The 20,998-nt window shown below is 44.8% G+C and overlaps 1 protein-coding gene across 2 annotated transcripts in view; it reads left to right on the plus strand.

Moving 5' to 3' along the window:
* Positions 1 to 5,729: 5,729 nt before the first annotated feature.
* The window catches only part of Phaf1 (phagosome assembly factor 1), a 28,933-nt gene continuing 13,664 nt past the window's right edge, over positions 5,730 to 20,998 (plus strand). Inside the window, exons 1-4 of one of the 2 annotated variants that reach the window (XM_051168621.1) lie at positions 5,730 to 6,011; positions 13,083 to 13,165; positions 17,083 to 17,166; positions 20,772 to 20,815. In XM_051168621.1, coding sequence (XP_051024578.1) covers positions 13,085 to 13,165; positions 17,083 to 17,166; positions 20,772 to 20,815 — 209 coding nt within the window. In that variant the 5' untranslated portion in view covers positions 5,730 to 6,011; positions 13,083 to 13,084. Of the gene's footprint in view, positions 6,061 to 13,082; positions 13,166 to 17,082; positions 17,167 to 20,771; positions 20,816 to 20,998 lie in introns of both variants that reach the window. The other variant, XM_051168620.1, reaches the window with a different exon arrangement.

Consider the following 20,998-nt stretch of genomic DNA (forward strand, 5'->3'; position numbering starts at 1 on the left):
ATCTCTTCTGGCCTGCAGGTAGAATGCTGTATACATAATAAATAAATAAATCTTTAAAAATAAAATAAAAATTTAAAAAGTATATTAGCCAGGCGTGATGGTGCATGCCTTTAGTCTCGGTACTTGGGAGGAAGCAGAAGCAGGCAGATCTCTTGAGTTCAAGGCCAGCTTGATCTACAAAGCCAGTCTAGGATAGGCAGGGCTACACAGACACCCTGTCTTTAAAAAAAAAAAGAAAAAGAAAAAAAACTTTAATCATTTAGGATAATTTAGAGGAAATAATATAAATTGAGTGCCCTAAATAGATATTATCTCTGCCCTGAAGGAACCTAGTCTGTCCTGAAAATTGACCCAAAGCAGTAGCAACCTTTATACATAGGAAGCTAAAAAGAATATCAGATACAGCTTTGGAGGGGACTGCAGAGGCTGTGGTGAGACAAGCAGCTCTGGGTTAGTCTTGTCACCCATGTGGGAGACACTTGGGCCTGCTACTTCGGAGAGGACAGGAAGTCAGCGAAAGAATGGAAAGTTTGTGGGATGAGTTCTCAAGAAATTTTCTTCGTTGAAAAGGTCAAGGCCTGGGCAGAACCGCAAGGGGTTGGGGGAGGAGGGGGCAGATCTCTGTGATTTTGAGGACAGCCTGCTCTACAAAGTGCCAAGGCTACACAGAGAAACCCTGTCTTTAAAAAAGGTCAAGGCCAGAAACAGAAATGTGTTGTCTTTAATCATAGGGTAACCTTTTAGATGCAGTAGCCGGGTGGGTATGAAGACTTGGATAAACGTGCAAACCCACTAGCTGGTCTGTGAGGTAGATATGGTTGTTTTACAGACAGAAAACAGGCTTGGAGAAATGAAACCATTTGCTTAAGATAAAAGGCTATGGTAAGTGGTAGGCTTGGAATTTATCAGACCATGAGTGTTATATTAATAAAGGGAGAAAGTACAAGAACTGTAATTTTGAAATTTTGTACCAGTTTTATCTGTTAAAAACAGCCCATTGGGGCTGGAGAGATGGCTCAGAGGTTAAGAGCACTGTCTGTTCTTCCAAAGGTCCTGAGTTCAATTCCCAGCAACCACATGGTGGCTCATAACCATCTGAGATCTGGTGCCCTCTTCTGGCCTGCAGGTATACATGGGGGCAGAGTACTGTATAAATAATAAATAAATAAAATCTTTAAAAAAAAAAAAAACAGGCCATTGTAGCCACAGGTGGTGGTGCACGCCTTTACTCCCAGCACTCGGGAGGCAGAAGCAGGCAGATCACTGTGAGTTCCAGGTCAGCCTGGTCTACAAATCGAGTCCGGATGGCCACGATAACAGAGAGAAATCCTGTCTCCAAAAAACAGTCCATTGTGAACCGGGTGTGGTGGCACATGCCTTTAATCCCAGCACTTGGGAGGCAGAGGCAGGCGGATCCCTGAGTTCCCAGCAGCCAGGGCTGTTACAAGAGGAATTGCGAACACCTGGAGCTGACTTGCATCTTCTGTGTTTATTGAACCAAGCCGTTCACACGGTTGTAGGGGCGCCAACCGAAAGTCTCTTCCAGGTGGCTGCTGACCATACCTGTGCATTGAGAACTCAAGCCTTTCTCAGGGTCCATATTTAAGCAAGAAAACCACATCCTGGCTGGAAAGCCCCCAAGGTTCCCTTCCTGCAGCTGTAAACTAAGCCAAAATATTCGATTAGCAAAAATACCAAGGTCAGACACCCTTTCAAAGAGCCCTTATCCTTGAGTTTTTCTTCCCGGAATTGTTTTCCCTAAGTTCCTCCTTAGAGTTCTTGGCATTTTACTTAGCAAGACAAAATTCATCTGATATCAAAATGGAGTTACCACAGTTAACAGCACTTGTCACAGCTGCAACACTCACCTTTTTTTCTTTTTCTTTTTCTTTTTTTTTTGGTGGGGGGGTGGGACACGTGAGTTTGGTTGGTTGGTTTGGTTTTTTTTCGAGACAGAGTTTCTCTGTATCCCTGGCTGTCCTAGACTCACTCTGTAGACCAGGCTGGCTTCAAACTCACAGAGATCAGACTGCCTCTGTCCAAGTGCTGGGATTAAAGGAGTGCGCCAACTTGGACAGAGGCAGGCGGATCTCTGAGTTCGAGGCCAGCCTGTTCTACAAAGAGTTCCAAGATAGACAGGGCTACACAGAGAAACCCTATCTTAAAAAAAAAAAAAGAAAGAAAGAAAGTAACTGCTCTTGGTCCATAACTGGAGTATCATTGGAAAGCCCATTTGAGAAGACTCCTTTGTCTTTCAAGCTGCTTGGTATCTTGCTTTTCAAGTTATCACATGGTTTTTACCAGAATGAATGTCAGCTCCTCCATCCCCTTTCCTAAATGACTATTCAGCCTTCTGCCTGAGCTGACATATTTCACATGTGTGTTTAAGTGTCACTTGTGCCTGAGAAGGCCAGAGGTCATCACATCTGGAGCTGGAGTTGCAAGTGGTAGGGAGGTGCCTGGGAGCCCGTGCAGTCTGTCACTCTTGCTGGTTCCAGTCATGTAATTTTTAACTTATATTCAAAGTCTTTTCATATAAGCCAGACACAAAAGTGCAGACCCACTTACAGATCTGTGAGGGGGAGATGGTGGTTTTACAGACAGAAAACAGGCTTAGAGAAATGAAGCCATCTGCCCAAGAGACAAAGCTATGGTAAATAGTAGAAATGTGATTTACCAGTCCATGAGCTTTATTATTAATTAGCTGCTGTTCTCTGGGGCTACCTTCTGAATCTAATTTGTAGGATACCAGGATTGTCTTCTTGGACACACTCTTCTTTTGGGGGGTGGTTTCAAGACAGGGTTTCTCTGTGTAGCCTTGGCCATCCTGGACTCACTTTGTAGACCAAGCTGGCCTCGAACTCACAGCGATCTGCCTGCCTCTGCCTCCCGAGTGCTGGGATTAAAGGCGTGTACCACCACGCCCGGCTGGACACACTCTTCATTAACTACATGGTTTTTTGTTTTGTTATATTTTGAGACAGGGTTTCTCCATGTATCCCTGGCTGGCCTGCCTCACTTTGTAGATCAGATAGGCCTCGAACTCACAGCAATCCGCCTGCCTCTGCCTCCCGAGTGCTGGGATTAAAGGTGTGGGCTACCACACCATGCAACTATTTTTTTTTTTTAAGATTTATTTATTATGTATACAGTACTCTGCCTGCATGTACACCTACACAGCAGAAGAGGGCGCCAGATCTCATTATAGAGGGTTATGAGCCACCATGTGGTTGCTGGGAATTGAACTCAGGACTTTTGGAAGAGCAGCCAGTGCTCTTAACTTATGAGCCATCTCTCGAGCCCTACATATATTTTTTAACACTTTTAAATTGTGTAGGCATTCTCTGGAGTTGAGCTATTTCCCTGATGTACCTTGAGCATTATATTTGTTGGGTTTATTTCTTTGTTTTAGGTTTTTGTTTTGAGACAGGGACTCAAAGTAGCCTTGGATTGCCTTAGATTTCCTACAACTGACTTTGGACTTCTTGGACCTCACACTGTGTAGCCTGGAATTCACTTCTGCCAAGAGCTTTCCTGCTATTCAAAGCTTCACTTATGACAAAACTTGAGTGTGTCACATTTAAATATGCAAAAATAACATCCTTTGTTCATAGGAATCACTACACACTACCTCAACTGGGATTTCCTGGGAGTTGCTTCAGTATTCTATTGGTTTTATGGTTTATTCAAACTTAATCATTTCATGGGGCTGGAGAGATGGCTCAGTGGTTAAGAGCACTGGCTGCTCTTCCACAGGACCCAGGTTCAGTTCCTAGCACCCACATGGCAGCTAAAAAATGTAACTCCAGTTCCTGGGGAATGGACGCTCTCACACAGACATACATGCAGACAAACCACCAATGGACATTAGTAATAGTAATAATAATAATAATAATAATAATAATAATAATAGTAATAATAATAATAATAATAATTTCAACATGTTGCATGTGGTAGTCTATGCCTTTAATCCCAGCACTCAAGGAGGCAGAGGCAGGTGGATTGCTGTGAGTTTGAGGCCATCCTGGTCTGTAAAGCAAGTCCAGGATAGCCAAGGCTACACAGAGAAACCCGTGTTTGGGGAGGGGAGGGGGACAAAACCCAAAATAATCATTTCATTTTGTATTTAGAAGCCTGGGGCTTTTGTCTTTGTCTTGCTTCTCCTAAGACCCGACCTAGCCTGTTGCATTCCAATTCAGCCCTGCACACCCTTTCCTCTTCCGCCTTGGTTTTGTTTGTTTGTTGTTAGCATAACCATTCCTACTTTTGTTGTTGTTGTTGTTGTTTGTTTGTTTGTTTTGAGACAGGGTTTCTCTGTGTAGCCCTGGCTGTACTGGAACTCACACTGTAGACCAGGCTGGCCTCAAGATTTGCCTGCCTCTGCCTCCTGAGTGCTAGGATTAAAGGCTTGTGCCACCACCACCAGGCTCCCCCCACCCTACCCCACCCCCAGTTTTAATTAGAGTTCTATTTAGAAAGTTAGTTGGGGAGGGTCACCTTTTTTTGTTTGTTTGTTTGTTTTCTTTTTGAGACAAGTTTTCCTACATCTCTAGTTAACCTTGAATTCATTTTGTAGCCCAGCATGACCTTGAACTTCTTGACTGCCTCAGACTCCCAACTGCTGTAATTTCAGGCAGGCACAAATCAACACACCCAGCCTCTACACATAATTAACCACACACGTCAGTGTTTATTCGGCTACTTCCCCACTGGACATTCCAGTGACCCAGTTGTTGTTCTGGCATGCGGAGATGCTTCTCCAAGACACCCTACTATTTTTGTTTTGTTTTGTTTCATGCCCGTAGCAATGACATCAAATTTTGATGAAGCCTCCACTGTTGTGCTCCCTTGTAGCCGGTTTGAGCATTTAGTCCGTCCCTCCCTGCTAAATACTAGCCTTAGGGAGGCAGAGGCAAGCTGATCTCGTGAGTTCCAGGATAGCTAGGGCTATTACACAGAAACCCTGACTCGAAGGAACAAACAAGGTCTTGGCCCCAACATCAAAGACAAGAGAAGGAAACAGTAGTGGAGGTTAAGTTCTACTGCCTAGGATCAAAGAACCTTGGGCACCCACGGGAAACTAAGGCACAGAATGCCTAAAGGGCTAGCCAAGACCATAAAGCATTATAAAACAGCAAAGCGGAGCTGCTGGAAGCAGCCTGTCCTTAGCGTTGTTTCTAAGTTGAGCTTTGTGGATATGAGACCTGACCCGGATCCTTTTACCGGCTACTCAAGCCCCTTGCCCTAGACCTTACCCACACACACACATCCCCAACTCTGAAGTGGACCCTGCTCAGAGACAACTAGGTCAGCGGAGAGTACATTTCTGCACAACTATAGGCAGTTGCAGCCAGCGTCAGTACAGTGACAAGCTAGATGATGGTGCGCCCCTGCCACCCCCCACCCCCACCCCGCACGCCGTTAGTCTCTAGATGTGTCCTTCCTGTCCCTTTTGGTCCTAGTGCACATTAGGGGGACAGGTGTGTAGAAAGCAGACAACTTTATTTTTGTGGGATGTGTTGTGCTCGTTGTGCCTTTCCTTGTGTAGGCATGTATGGATGGGTTGCTCTTCAGGTTGTAGCGCCAGAATGTGCTTCTAGAGCAGCGGTTGTTCCTACGTTATTGGGCCACCCTTCCCTGGTCTGGCCTCCGATCTAGGGCTTGCGCGTGCGCGACTCCGCCTCAAGCTCCGCCCCCTACATTTGAGCTCCGCCTTTGCCACGCTTTACGGCCGGGCACGCCGCTTTTGCTGCAGTTGCTCCGGCTGCCTGTGTTGCTGCTTCAGCCGCTCCTTCCGCGGCTGCTGCCCGGGAGGTGAAGGGAGGTGAACTGTGTTGTGTTGTTGTGTTCGTGCTGCGGTCGCCGCCCTGAACGGAGCGGAGAGCCGGACGTCCGCGGGCTGGCGAGAGCGGCGAGTCAGCAACTGCGTGGTCTCCTCAGGCCGGGTCCTGTCTGCGCTGCGGCAGGGAGGCCGCCCGGCCCAGCGAACCGAACCAATGCTGGACCTGGAGGTGGTGCCTGAACGCTCTCTGGGGAACGAGCAATGGGAATTCACTTTGGGTCAGTGTGGGATCCTTTCGAGACACTCTTCGCTGACCCCCGCTTCTCTGGCCCTTTCCGCTTCTAGTTTCTGCCCCAGATACCCCTGCGCCCGCGCTTCTTCGCCTTTTCGTATCTTCTATCTGGTCTTTCGGCTCCGGGCGTTAGATGCCCGCTCCTCCCATCTGTCATAGGATCAGCGACGTTCTCGCCTAGGGTCTCAGCAGGGTCCTTCATAGGAGCTGGGGTACTAGTAATCTTAATACCCGGTACACTGCAAATGCTTGGTGGGAAGGCCCTGATCTTTAGAATTTACCTCTACAACCCCTCCCTGAAGTCTGGGGGTCAATACTAGTTATGCCTATTTAGCAGACTGTGCAATAGTTAAGAAATGGGTAGCACCCCTCATCAACCCTCTGGTCTCAGATCTGCCTTCCTTTAGTTTTAGTGAGGGTTCCCCTTTTCGGAAGGGAAAACCTAAGCTCATATCTCATAATCAGATGGTGGGGAAATTGAGCTTGCTTTTGTTAAAGGAACTTCTGACTTGTTTTCTTCTCTTTTGAAATGTAGACTTAATGTGTGATGTCGTAATACTAGAGACCAGAGTTAAAGGTTGAAATTAAGTGAAGTGGAAATTACAGATGGGCTTTGTAGACAATTTAGTTTGTTCAATTTTATGTAAACAAGAATCTTTGCATTCAGTAAACTCCAGTGTGTTTACTTTATGCCAGCACTAAGGAAAAGGGGTGGGAAAGGTGTTCCTCCTGCTTGTCTGTGTGGGCCTGAGCCTCTGGTGTCAGCTCCTGGACTGAGCCAGCTGCTCCATTTGATTATGGCTTATCCTTGAATGTGGAAGACTGTCAATGCAGATGATGTTGTCTCCGTCTAGAGACAGTGTATATTGGAATCACCTTACTGGGACTCAGTGGCTGCCTGCCTCCTGCCCATTGTAGAAGCCAGTTTTCTAGGGGTCTTGGCTCTCTTCTCTCAGAACTTAGACTGCTTGTTCCCTATAGAGGTCTCAAAATTTAATCTGCTATGATGAAATGTTCCATTCAATCTCTTGTGATGCACCAAGAGATTGGTTGAAAGCCAATGATGTTTGACTTCTGACTAACATCTTCCCCCACCCCTGGACAACTCCTACCTAACCTGGACCTCCCAAGACTGGTTAAGAACCACAGACTACAGACTACAGATGGTACATTCAGAGTGTGGATCTCCTTGTTTGACCTAGTGAATATAGGAGATCGCCTGGGGTAAAGAAATTTCCAGAAGCTGGGCGTGGTGGCACACACCTTTTATCCCAGCACTCAGGAGGCAGAGGCGGGTGGATCACTGTGAGTTTGAGGCCAGCCTGGTCTACGAAGCAAGTCTAGGACAGCCAAGGCTACACAGAGAAACCCTGTCTCGGAAAAAAAAAAAATGTTTTTTTCTTTAAATTTATTTAGGAGAGAAGTTCAGTGGTTAAGAGCATTGGCTGCTCCTTTGAAGGATCCACAGGTTCTGCATGCACATTATGCACATGCGGTGCATTGCAGGCAAAACACCCATACACACTAAGTGTGTGAGTGGGTCAAAAGAGAACACACAGGAGTTGATTCTCCCCAGGTTTGCCAACACACACCCTTGCTCACTGTCATTTTACCAGCCCTAAAATCTGCAAGTTTTAGAGGATGTGAATCCAGGGCTGGTGGGGTGACACACCCAGGACTCCACTGTTTGTTTGTTTGAGACAGTATCTCTACCTAAGCCTGGCTATCCTTGAATTCACGCTGGTCACAGAAATCCACCTGCCTCTAGAGTTCACCACCCCACCCAGCAAAAGACTATAATTCTTTTTTTTTTTTTTTTTTTTTTAAGAATTACTTATTATGTTCATATGAGTGCTGTGTTTTGATGCACACCAAAAGAAGGAATCAAATTCCATTACAGATGGTTGTGAGCTGCTATGGTTGCTGGGATTTGAACTCAGGACCTCTAGAACAGCCTGTGCTCTTAACCACTGAGCCATCTCTCCAGCCCAAGACTATAATTCTTTATAACTGAAGGCTTAGTTTAGGAATTACACAATGAGGTACTGAACCACTGATTCTTAAAAATAAGATTTTTAATTATGGTGATTCAGAAAGTTGATAAGATACAGTAAGTGAACAAAGCAAAGTTTAAATAGTTTGATTGAAAGAAGCATAAAGATCCTCTTCATGGAAGCTGGAGAGATGGCTCAGAGGTTAAGAGCACTGCCTGTTCTTCCAAAGGTCCTGAGTTCAATTCCCAGCTACCACATGGTGGCTCATAACCTTCTATAATGAGATCTGGTGCCCTCTTCTGGTTCACATACAGAATACTTTATAAATAATAAATAAATGAATCTTTTTTTTTTTTTAAATCCTTTTCACAGAACACTCCTCTGTAGCATGCAAGGGTTGTGTGTGCTTTATTATTTTAGTTTTTGGTTAACACACAAAGAAATGGGCTTCACTGTGACATTTGCATACATATCTGACACTCCTTTGTTCTTACTTGCCCCTACCCTGTCCTCCACATTTCTCTATTTCCATCCTCACATCACTACACTTAAAGTCTACCTTTTCATCTTTTATGGTAAAAAAGGTAAAGCCATATTTGTTGATGAATACGAAAGGAAAGACATACAAGATCTCATTGCTCTAGATCATGTGGGATAAAGGTGTTTAACTCTAGGTTGGGTTTGGATTGTTTCTTAGATCATTATGGAGTACTTTTCAAGATTTTTTTTATTTTTTGAGACAGGGTTTCTCTGTGCAGCATTGGCTGTCCTGGACTCACTTTGTAAGCCAGCCTGGCTTTGAACTCATAGAAATCCACCTGCCTCGGTCTCCCAGGTGCTGGCATTAAAGGCGTGGGCCACCATTCCCGCCTCTAGATTTGTTTGTTTGCACCTGCCTGCATGGGTGACTGCAGAATAGAGAGGGTATAGGATCCTCTGGAGCTGCAGTTAAAGACAGTTGTGAGCAGCAGGTGCCGGCAATGAAACTCAGGCCCTGTGGAAGAGCAGCAACTGTTCCTAAACTTGAAACCATCTCTCCAGCCTCTGGATTTTGATTTCCACACTAGCTAGCCGATCTTGGATCACCCTGGACCAGCAACCTTGGGCCCCTTACTTCTACTATTCTTTTCATTTTGAGTAATGAACGGACTGCATTTTGCTGAGAGTGGTCACATGGCTACTGTGCTAGGGACGTTCTGTGTGGGGAGGAATGGCATGGGACTCTGCTATTGTCCCCAAGTCTATATACCATTTCAGGTGTGTTTCACAGTGACTGGCTTAGTTGTCACTGTAACAAGCAGGAGGCAGATGTTCCCTAGTATTTTGCCTTAATCTGTTTCTCAGGACTCTAACCTTCAAATTTAAAGTGTAGCATCCTAACAGACTTTTATAATCCTCTAGAAACCAATCACTCATGAGTTTATATAAGCTTTTTTGGGTTTGTTTTGTCTTTTAAGGCTTGGTCTCAAAAGTTCAGATGGCCTGGAACTCCCTGTGTAGACCAGGCTGGCCTTGAACTCCGATTTGCCTGCCTCAAATCCTAGGATTAAAGGCATGTCCCAAGCAGCTGGTTTCCTAGACTTCATCTTTAATCCCAGCACTCGTCATGAGGGTAGAGGTGCTACTGTAAATCAATTTTCCCCTCTCTCCTAATCCTAACCATCCAAAGTGCATTTGTGGCTGTTAGGTGGAGATAAATAAGTATGGAAGATTAATCTGCTTTAAAAGTATGTTAGAACTGGGCAGCGATTGCCTTGTCACCACAACACTGTAAGGTTCTCTTCGTTTGCAAGCTAAGTTTACCTTATAGAGCTAGGTAAAGAGACACATAGCAACCCAAAGAAGGGTGTCCTGGGCTGCCCCGGGTTTCTTTTTTTTTTTTTTTTGGTTTTTCGAGACAGGGTTTCTCTGTGTAGCCTTGGCCATCCTGGACTTACTTTGTAGACCAGGCTGGCCTCGAACTCACAGCAATCCACCTGCCTCTGCCTCCCGAGTGCTGGGATTAAAGGCGTGCGCCACCACGCCAGGCCCTGCCCCAGGTTTCTTATTGTAGTCTGTGCAATGCAGATGTACCATTGCCTCTCATTATAATGGAGAACAGCATGCAGCCTCTTGGCTGCCTTCCTGGCCTTTGTATAGTGTTGGGAGATTAGGAAAATGCCAACAATGGACAGGAAAACCTAAGCAGAATCTCTGAGAAAACCACAGATCCTTTGACCATTGTGGAATAAAGTTGTTGAAATTGAAATAATGGTTTCAATAAGACTTATAGAATCTATTGGAGTAGCAGCATGTGTCTTGACCTGTTTTTAGTTTTTTGAGACAGAATCTTGTCCATACTAGTCTGGAACTCTGAGAAATCCTCCAGCCTTAGCATCCTGAGTGCCGGGATTACAGGTCTGAGTCACTGTGCTTGGCTTGAATTTGCTTTTGAATTTCATCTTTAGAATCCTAAAGGCAGATTTAAAGGGCTACTTGAGAAAGCGATCTCCAGCATTGTTGTGTTGTACAGATACAATGGCTTGCTGTATCCAGGATAATATGTATGTCTGTGGTCTCTGCTCATAAACACTGGAAATTGAATGGGAAATTATCCTATCCCCTGAAGAACTTAGGTTAGTGATACAGCAGGTGTACAGAAATAGTTGGTTTATTATAATAGATGTGTAGGATGTTCTAAAGAGAGAAGGGACTTGACCAAACCTAGAGTCCCAGAGAAGGGTTAGTATTAACCCAAAGAAGACAAACAGGTTATGTATGCAGGAAAACATAGTCAATTTGGATTAATAACTGGAGCATGGTGTACTGGCAAAACAATAGCCAGACATGGTGGTGCGCCCCCACACCCCCCCCCACACCCCTTTAATCCCAGGATGCAGATGTATCTCTGAGTTCCAGGCCAGCTAGGGATACAGTGAGACCCTCTCTCAAAAAAAGTTGTTTTTCTCTGGAGTCCTAATTCTGTTTTGTTTTAGCTGTCTGGGACACTTTAAAGGCTCTGAGCTTGTGGGGCAGATGGTAAAGTCTGTTGTGGGCTTCCATTAGGAAGTACAGTTTATAAACTGGGTTCAGAGAGGCAGGGGAAAAGAAAGTTTAGAGATTTTGGTTTACGATATACTGACTGGATGTTGGAAGTAATAAGAGAGACCCAGAATCCAGAAGAAATACCTTTTGTCAAACATACCCAGAGAGACTAAGACAGCTGGAGGAACAGCAGGAAAGTCCCGCATGCTCTAGCGGGTCGTTCTCATGGGTGTGTGTAGCGCACATGCTCTCCCATTGCAGGAACGGCGAACTGAATGATAATACTCAGACTGCTCATATTCTCAGCAGCTCTGTCTACTGTGTATTAGGCCCTAAGCTATAGAAGGCTGAAAGTGGTTTTTATTGATTATAATTCAGGACTCGGGGTTCAGCTTAGTAAGTTGCATGTCCAGCAAACATGAGGTTCTGAGTTCAGTCCCCAGAATTCACATTAGAAATAAATTAAACAAAAACAAAAAATAGCCTGGAGATAGTAGCACACTGCTGTAATCCCAGCACTTGAGAGGCAGAGGCAGACCTGGTCTACATAGGTTTACATACATACAGACCAGGACAGCCAGGGCTACACAGAGAAATCCTGGCTCAAAAATAAATAAAAAAGACTCAGTGTGGTAGCGTGGACTTGAAATCTCAGCACTGGAAAGGTGGTGAGGTGTATCCCTGGGGCTTGCTGGCCAGCCAGCCACCCTAGCCTACTGGGGTGCTCTAGGCCAGTGAGAGATGCTGTCTCAAAAACCATGGTGAGCAGCTGCTGCAGAATGGGCCTGAGACTGTCCTTTGGCTTCCACGTGTGTGCATGTGCACATGTCCACGTATAAAATTACATGTGGCCTTCTGATTGGTTGCTTTCACCTTTCTTAAAACTCAGCATAAGCTCCTCAAATGAGAATGAAATAGAATTGTTTAAGTGATGTGGACCACAACTTCTAACTCTTCATCTGAAGGCTTGTTCTGCATTAACTCATTTTTTCAATCTAGAGTCCCTCATCTGCCTGTGGTCTTCCTGGTGGGCCTGGCATCATATTTTAGCCCCTTTTTCCTTTCTTTTGTCACTTACTCTATAATCCTTTAGCCCCACAGAATAAGCATTCATTCTAAAGCCACTAGATAAATAGATGGCTAGCTCTGAGCAGGGAGCTGGGTAGTCAGAGCAGAAAATAGTTCATGCTGTCTTTGCATTCATGAAACAGAGTTTTTAGATTCTCCAGAATTTGTCTCTTCCTGTTTAATGTTAGTGGACCCCCAAAACAAACTTTGTATCATGGTGAATCCCTAGAATGTTAGAGGTGTCGGTTTGGATCACTTTAAACTGGAAGCAAATCTAAACCTGCTCGTAATGAGCCTTGCCTTCAACACTTGTGTTAAAGAGATATTTGTGGTCTATTAAGTAGAAATCAAATGAAATTCTTTGTAAAAATAGATTGATTTTGGTCAATCTGTGACTTTACTCTTTCATTTGCTTTTGAGACTTGCCTCAAATTCGCGATCCTCCTGCCTATATATTACCTTGGGAGAACAGAGATGTACAGGCATGTGCCACCATGCCCAGTGGGTTTAAGCCTTGACTCTTTGTAAGTCACAAGTCTTAATACATTCTCATTTGAGATACGGAGACAGATGCCAGAGAGGAAGAGAAGGGACCTGTGCTGGGTCATAGGAAGCTAACACAGAGTCAGGACTAGAGTGGTAAAGTCTGCTTTTCCCAGCCTTCTCTTGGCTCCTGCTGACTTTGTCTTTGAGCTCTTCGATTGCTTAGGATCAGTTTGGCTGCCCTATCTCTAGGAAGCTTTTTCTGTGTTCACTTTCTCCCCTCGAGTGGCCCGTCCCTTGGAGTTTGCTTTTGCCTTTATTCTTACTGACTTCAGGGACTCCGCCCTGTGTGCTGGCTTCAGAGATCAATGCTTAGCACTGTGCAGGAGTCAGTAAGCAGATAGACAAGTAACCACACGGTGTCCTTCCTTTATTTCAGGGATGCCTCTGGCTCAGGCAGTAGCCATTCTTCAGAAGCACTGTCGCATCATCAAAAACGTCCAGGTTCTCTACAGTGAGCAGGTGAGTGGTGGCTGGCTTGTTTACTGGAGTAAACGCCTTGGTTAGTGAGGCACGCTGGGAGGAGCTGCTGTGTTCCCACAGGAGAGCAAGTCTCAGGTATGTCTTCTTGTTTGGGAAACTTTGCTCTTGATAATGTAGTGCTGCCAGGTGTAAATAGAAGAGCAGTAAAAACTACACCTGTTTTGTTTTGTTTTAAAGTGCTTGTCGCCTTCTTTTGTGCTTAAGTGTCTTTTTTGCTTTGTTGGTTGTCTTTTGTCCAGAGTTGTTGCAGGAAAAATCTCTAGCTAGCAGAGCATATGAGTTGAAAGGAAGCAGGGCCAGCTCACCCCTCTGTTCTTCTCCAACCATCTTTTCTCCACTGAGCTCTGAACCCTGCAGTTCTGTGACATTACAACATATGTAGCTTTGTAAAATAGCCTTTATGTCGCAAAACTTTGAGAGCAGTTTGGAGCCTACAAAAGCCGAAGGCTGTCCCTGTGGCTTCGCTGAGACTCTTTGAATACTGGCTGGATTTTAATGAGTTTCAACCCTCAAAGCAGATTAGGTTATAAGTGGGTAAGATTTCTGGTAAGCTTCTGGTTTGGCTTAGAGCAGCTGCTGAATCAAGCCCCTTACCTCTACCAGAGATGACGGGCTTCTGAAGTACCTAGCCCTTGGGTCCTCTGAAGAATCTGAGGATGCTTAGTCTCCAAGCAGTGCTTAGACATTCAAGTGGCCTGCCACAAAATACAGAACTTGGCAGAAGGTAGAGGGGCTCCTGGAGCCATGATGACAGTGGGTTCTCATGTCTAAAAGAGATGGCTCTTGGCTGTCAATCATCCCTAACCTAATGACAGGAGGTGGGCTTGCTTGCAAGCCTGGAGCTGTAAGATTGTCGCTCTGAAGATTGAATGGCCGGTATCTTTTTGTTTGTTTTGTTTTTGTTTTTTCAAGACAGGGTTTCTCTGTGTCGCCTTGGCTGTCCTGGACTCACTTTGTAGACCAGGCTGGTCTTGAACTCAACAAGAGATCTGCCTGCCTCTACCTCCCCAGTGCTGGGATCAAAGGCGTGCGCCACCACTGCTCAGTATCTTCTTTTTTAAAAGTTTTTTTTTAATTGTATGAGTGGTGTGTGTGTGTGTGTGTGTACACTATGCACACAGTGCCCCAGCACCTGCAGAGGCCAGAAGGTATAGATCGCGTGAAACTGGAGTTACATACAGATGGTTTAAGCTGCCATGTGGGTGTTGGGATCTGAACTCCAGCATCAAGGCTCTTAATTTTACCAATATTTAGACATGAGTGGCTTTGGATTTTTTTTTTTTTTTTTGGTTTTTTGAGATAGGGTTTCTCTGTGTAGCCTTGGCCATCCTGGACTTACTTTGTAGACCAGGCTGGCCTCGAACTCACAGCGATCCACCTGCCTCTGCCTCCCGAGTGCTGGGATTAAAGGCGTGCACCACCACGCCTGGCTATGGCTTTGGAATTTTAAAACCAGGTTTTGTGTAGCCAGGGCTGGGCTTGAACACCCGAGCTTCCTGTCCCTACCTCCCAAGTGCTGGGATTAAAGACATGATACTATGCTCAACCAAAAATATGTGGATTTTTGAGTCTAGATCTACATTCTTCCTGTTTCTTAAGTTGTGTAGCTTGTGAAAAGCTGATAACTAGTCTGTCAAATTCATATATTATTATAACAATCTTTGAGACAGGGTTTCACTGTATAGCCCTGGCTGGCCTGTAACTTGCTTCATAGACAGCTGTCCTCAGACTCAAGCCGCTGTCTTTCTGCTTCTGCCTCCCCATTGCTGGGACTGAGGTTGTATGCCACCATCTCAGCTTTGAGCAGCGTTTGACAAGGACCTAAAGATGGTGTTGGCACTCCAGTGTAGTGCTGTCTTTTAGACAGTATCTTACTGTGTACTCCAGACTGGCCTCTAGCTTGTAATCTTACTGTGTCAGCTTCCCAAGTGCTGTGATCATAGGTGTGTGGCACCATACCATCTTTGTGGTGGTTTCTAAATGTGAGTCTGTTCTCGTCTTCTTACCTTTTTTCCTATAATATATTTCCTCTTTGCTTCCAAGTTCAGAAAACATTTTGCTCCTATTAAAAGTTCCAAGGGAAAAAAATTTTTTTTTCATTCTGTCCTCTTTTCCTTTTGTTTTTCAACACAGGGTTTCTCTGTGGCCTTGGCTGTCCTGGACTCACTTTGTAGACCAGGCTGGCCTAGAACTCACAGCAATCTACCTGCCTTTACCTCTAGTGCTGGGATTAAAGGTGTCACCACCACACCCGCCTCTTTCTCCTCTTTTCACTGTTCTTTCTCCTCTTTGGTAGTGCTGGAGGTGAAACCTGGGACCTCCAGTATACTAAGCAAGTATGCTACCTACCATAGAAATGCCTTATCTGTGCAGATCACACAGAGGAACTTAAAGCGTGCATATCAAGCAGAAGCCATCTTTTTTAGAGGGCAGAGCATTGATGGTGCCACCTGGGTCTGCAGGGTGTTAGAGTCAGTGAGGGACTAAAATAGTTTGAACTAATTCCAACAGGCCTTTGGGGAGGAATTTCCCTATAAGGCCTTCCAGGGTGGCATCTGGCTTTCTAATTTGTCCTTGTCTCTTAAAACCATGCCTCTGTTACTCACTATTTACTTTAGTTAAAACCTTTAAGCCTTTTGAATAGCTTTGTGCCCCATGGGAGTTTGAGATAGTGGTGTTTGTTTGTTTTTTCCTTCAACTTGTAGCAATCTGTGTCAATTCTTTGGTCTTTAAACTATCTTTGAACTGTTTGCACTGGGTTAGAAGCAGGAAGAGGAGGCAGACAGCTGTTCTTGATGCTTTCTGACCTACCATCTTTGTCCTCAGAACAGCCTTGGAAGAAAGAGGTGACCTACTCCTCAGTAGGAACCAGAATCATGACACTTTTAGGAGATCTTAGGTCTTGAGGTCTCTGCCCGCAGCTGTGTGCAGCCGCTCCCCACAGCACTGAGGGGCAGCTGTGGAGTGTAACTCCTTAGATCTTAGACTTGGACTTTTCAGAAAGAAGCATATATAGTATGGAATGAGGGAGAAGAAGGAGGGAGAATTCTATCTTTTGTAGGACAAGATCACAAGGTATTTTTTTATTCCAAGAATTTGACCCAAAATATTCTAAATAAAATATGTGATTGGTATGCATAGCACCAAGAGCCTGCCTGCAGACGTGGGTTCAGCTGACATGCATAGCCAGTACTTTGCCAAGTTTGGATCCTGAGGCTTTTCACATGACATGTACTACTACTAATAGACTTCCTAGTTTAATGGCAGTAAACTATGAAGATAGATAGTCACCCCGGGGCCCAAGAAAATGACCTGTTTACTCAGTTAATTCTGTCCATTCCTCGCATGTATTTATACTAAAGTCTGAAAGGGAAAGGCTTTTTTGAGCCTCCCAGCACTCAGGGAAGCAGAGACCCACAAATCTCAGCAAGTTCAAGGCCAACCTGGTCTACAAAGTGAGTCCAGGACAGCCAAGGCTACACTGAGAAACCCTGTGTCAAAAACCAAATAATAAATAAATAATGAAGCAGGAGTTGCAGGCAGAAGGAAGAGATTCTGCATTCATGCAGCAGTTTTGTTCCTTTGTTTTTAAGATTCCAGACTTTCTCAGTTGGGAGAAGGGGACTGTCTTTTGTTTTGTTTTTTTGTTTTTTGAGACAGGGTTTCTCTGTATAGCCTTGGCTGTCCTGGACTCGCTATGTAGACCAGGCTGGCCTCAAACTCACAGCGATCCACCTACCTCTGCCTCCCAACTGCTGGGATTAAAGGCGTGCGCCACCACGCCCGGCTGGGACTGTCTTAAATATTCCCTGTGTTGCATTTTTGTTGTAAGGTTTTTTAGCAGATGCTGGTGAATAAATCAGTTGCTCAAACTATGTTTTATTTTTGTTTTGTAGTCTCCTCTAAGCCATGACCTCATCCTTAACCTGACTCAGGACGGGATCAAACTACTGTTTGATGCTTTCAATCAGAGACTTAAGGTAACCATAAATGACAACTATAGTTTCGTATCTGGCTGATCCAGTCTGTCTGAAGTTAATTAACATGTGCTATTGTGAGGTGTTCAGGAAACTTTTAAGTGAGTGTGTAGACTTCTTTGGTTCAAAGACCACAGTGTAGAAACTAAAGCTATGCATATTTCTCTAAAGGTGGGTTGAAAAGTAGGACTGAGCTGGTATGGTTGGAAGAGCTTTTGTTGCTCTCTGCTGAGGGCCTAAGAAGAAAGTGTCCCAGACTTAGGGGAGTGTGCTGAGAGGGGAAGAAAGTGCTGATAAAGATCCTGTAGAGGCCTTGACCCAAATCTTGTTTAAAAGGTTCTGAGAATGGAGCCTAACTACAGGATAGGATCCAGTGACTTTAGTCTGGTGTGTGTGTGTTGTGTTTCTTTACTTTTATTCCAGACAGTGTGACCTGAGGATTGAAAAATGGAAAATTCTCTGGTATTTAGGGTTTGGTCTTAACACTACCAGGAACAAGTTGATTCTTTAGCCCCATTGTGGAAATATAAACAACTTGCTGATGTATAGGGTATCTTAATGGGCATGGGCATGCCGTCTGCCAGCACCTGTTCAGTCCAGGATGTTTATAATACACTCTGTTTTCAAATGCCTGGACTGCACAGGTTAGTCATGTGACACCAGACTCATGCCTCAGAGTCATGAGGTTAAATGGCACACCAGTGTGTTTTCCTGCTTAGGTTATGAAGTAGCTCTTCCAAAAGATGACATGCTTCCCAGCTCCTGTCATCCAACCACAAGAGAGCTACTGAGAAGAGAAAATAGGACGTGGAAAGGATTCCCTTTGAGGAGATCCTTCTGAGAGGTCGTTGGCCAGCCATAGTTGTCAGTGTGTGTGTGTGTGTGTGTGTGTGTGTGAGAGAGAGAGAGAGAGAGAGAGAGAGAGAGAGAGAGAGAGAGAGAGAGAGAGAACACGCTTGTATCTTCCACAAGCAGGACTTCCGGCTGACAGCAGAGAGACTGTCAGCAGAAGGTCCTGACCTTAGTGAAACGGCAGCCAATTTGGCGTGGTGCACTGCCATGCCTAGGCACTCTGAAGGGGACCCTGGCTACCCTCTAAGTCACTGTTGTTCCTGTCTTCCTTTTCATGGCCTCCCTTAGCACCAGCTTCCACACTTAACAAACTTCATACTGCCCTTAAGTGGCTTCGTAGGAGGTGGACCTACCTAATGAGCATTGCAGACCTTCCCTGTACAAAATAAACCATTAACCCACTAAGTGGCTTAATGGAACCATTGAAGAGCCCACACAAGTTTGAAGAAAAGGATTCCTTCAGGTCCCAGCAGGAGGGATCAAAATACCTTCATAACGGTGGAGAAATTTTTTTATCTTTTTTTTTTTTTTTTTTTTTTTTTCCCAGACAGGGTTTCTCTGTGTAGCCCTAGCTGTCCTAGAACTCACTGTATAGGCCAGGCTGTCCTTGAACTCACAGAGGTCCACCTGCCTCTGCCTTCTGAGTACTAGGATTAAAGGTGTATGCAGCCACCGCCTGGCATAGAGAGGTTCCTAACTTGATTCAGTGTGTGTGTGCGCGTACTACATGCATGTGCCACAGCATACATGTAGAGGTTCATTCTCTCCCGTGTGGGTCCTGGAGGTCAAATGCAGGTCCTCAGGTTTAGTGGCTTTACCCTCTGAGCTATCTCACAAGTCCCAGTGTTAATGTTCTCTGGAGGGGGGCAAAAAAAGGCCAGAGGATCAAGAATTAAGAATCATCCTTGACTACCTAGGGACTTGACAGCCAGCCTGGACTACATAAAGGCCTGTCTCAAAAAAAAAAAGGAGAAAAGAAAGAGGGGCTGGAGAGATGGCCCAGAGTTTAGTTGAGAGCACTGTCTGTTCTTCCAAAAGGCCTGAGTTCAATTTCCAGCAACCACATGGTGGCTCACAATTATCTATAGTGAAATCTGATGCCCTCTTCTGGTGTGCAGGTGTACATACAGGCAAAATCCTATATATAATAAATAAATAAATCTTTTTTAAAAGGAAAAGAAAGAAAAAGAGCCAAGTTTGGTGGCACATGCCTTTAATCCCAGCACTCAGGGAGGCAGAGGCAGGTGGATCTCAGTGAGCTCAAGGCCAGCCTGGTCTGCAAAGCGAATCCAAGACAGCACAGAGAAACCCTGTCTTGAAAAAGCAAAAAACAAAAGAAGAAGAAAGCGAAGTTAGGCATAGTTCTCCTGTCAGAAGCTAGATACTTTTGAGTGTATGTCCCAGTTTCTTCCACATCTGAGCTCAGAGTAGCATGACAAACAGGCACTGGGCCAGCTCTGCTTGTGCCATCCCCACTGAAGGATAATAAATGCTTCCCCAGCCCCCAGCCGACCCATGCTGTTGGCTGCCAAGCCATGACATCACAGTATCAAGGACTTTGTAGCACTTATTACTTGGTACCAGAGATGCCTAAGTGTTCAGTGCCTTTTCATTTGTCTCTACCCTGACTCCTGGCATTTCATCTAAGGCTGACCCTATTAAAGGGACAGTTTCACAAGGGCCCTCAGGATCTTCAGGTTCAACCAGATCCCTTTATTAGGGACATAATCTAATACTCTCACACTGGTTCTATACTAATGTAGTGCCTATTTCCAAGCAAGATGGACCTCTTCCTTCATCATTTTGTACTGTAAATAAAATAAGCTAATTTTATTAGAGAGTTGTTTTGTTATTGTCATTGTTGTTGTTGTTTTTATAATGTATCAAATATGGAATGGGACCTGGTGCATGCCTTTAATTCCACCACTTGAGAGGCAGGAAGATCTCTGAGTTCAAAGTCAGCCTGGTCTATATTGTGAGTCTCATGCCATCCAGAGCTACATAGTGAGATCCTGTCAGAGAGGGGGAAAAAAGTATGGTGTGGAAGGGGGAAAGGGCTCAGTATTGAACACATAGCATCAGCAAGCTGAGTGGATATGTTTCCTGGAATGTGGCATTGTCTTGTAGAACCATATGTGTTCAGTGTGGCTCAAGATGTAAGGACCTTGATCCAAAGCATCTGCAGTCAGCACTTGAGCACTCTATTGGAAGACCAGAAGCTATGGCTGAGTGTACTATCCTTGTAATCCCAGCACTTGGGAGGCAGAGGCAAGAGGCAAGCTGTAGGATAGCCAGCACTATGTAGTGAGACCCTGTCCCCAAAAGAAAGTTAAGGAGGAAGGTTATGGTGTGCATTTTCTTCCCAGTTTTGTTCTTTGTCTTATTTGGAGATGGAATCTTACTGTTTGCTCAAGCTAGTGCCAGACACATAGCTCCATCCTCAGCCTCCTAAGGAGATGAGACCATAGGTGTGCAACACCACATGAGGCTTTTGTCTTCCCTAAATGTAAAATGAGCACAGAAGATAACATGCACTTCTTCAGGAGAGACTTTTGCTGTGTGGGGCACAGATGGTGAAGCTCAGATCATATTAAACATGTTATTGCTAAGCTGTGTCCCCGATATTGCTTTTGGGAATATGTTCAGAGACAGGGTTTCAAGCTGAGCCTGAACTCAATCCTGGCACAGCCGCTTACCTGTCTTTGTAACAACTTAAACATTTAGAACACCTAAACAATGTTTTTTTTTTTTTTCAGGTGATTGAAGTTTATGACTTGACAAAAGTAAAGTTAAAATATTGGTAAGTTTTCTCCCTTCCTGGTATGTGTGCTGTTTGGTACAGACCAGCTCACCTACTGTCTTCATAAAGTATTGAAGGATTTCATTTCCAGCAGTCCAGGAACTACAGCCTGGCATCATAGTGCCCTGAGGCAGCCTCCCAGTCTACTCAGATTCATGAAGAAGTAAGCCTCGTTAAGAAAAT

This window comes from Acomys russatus, chromosome 26 (genome assembly GCF_903995435.1).
Source record: "Acomys russatus chromosome 26, mAcoRus1.1, whole genome shotgun sequence".
NCBI lineage: Eukaryota > Metazoa > Chordata > Mammalia > Rodentia > Muridae > Acomys > Acomys russatus.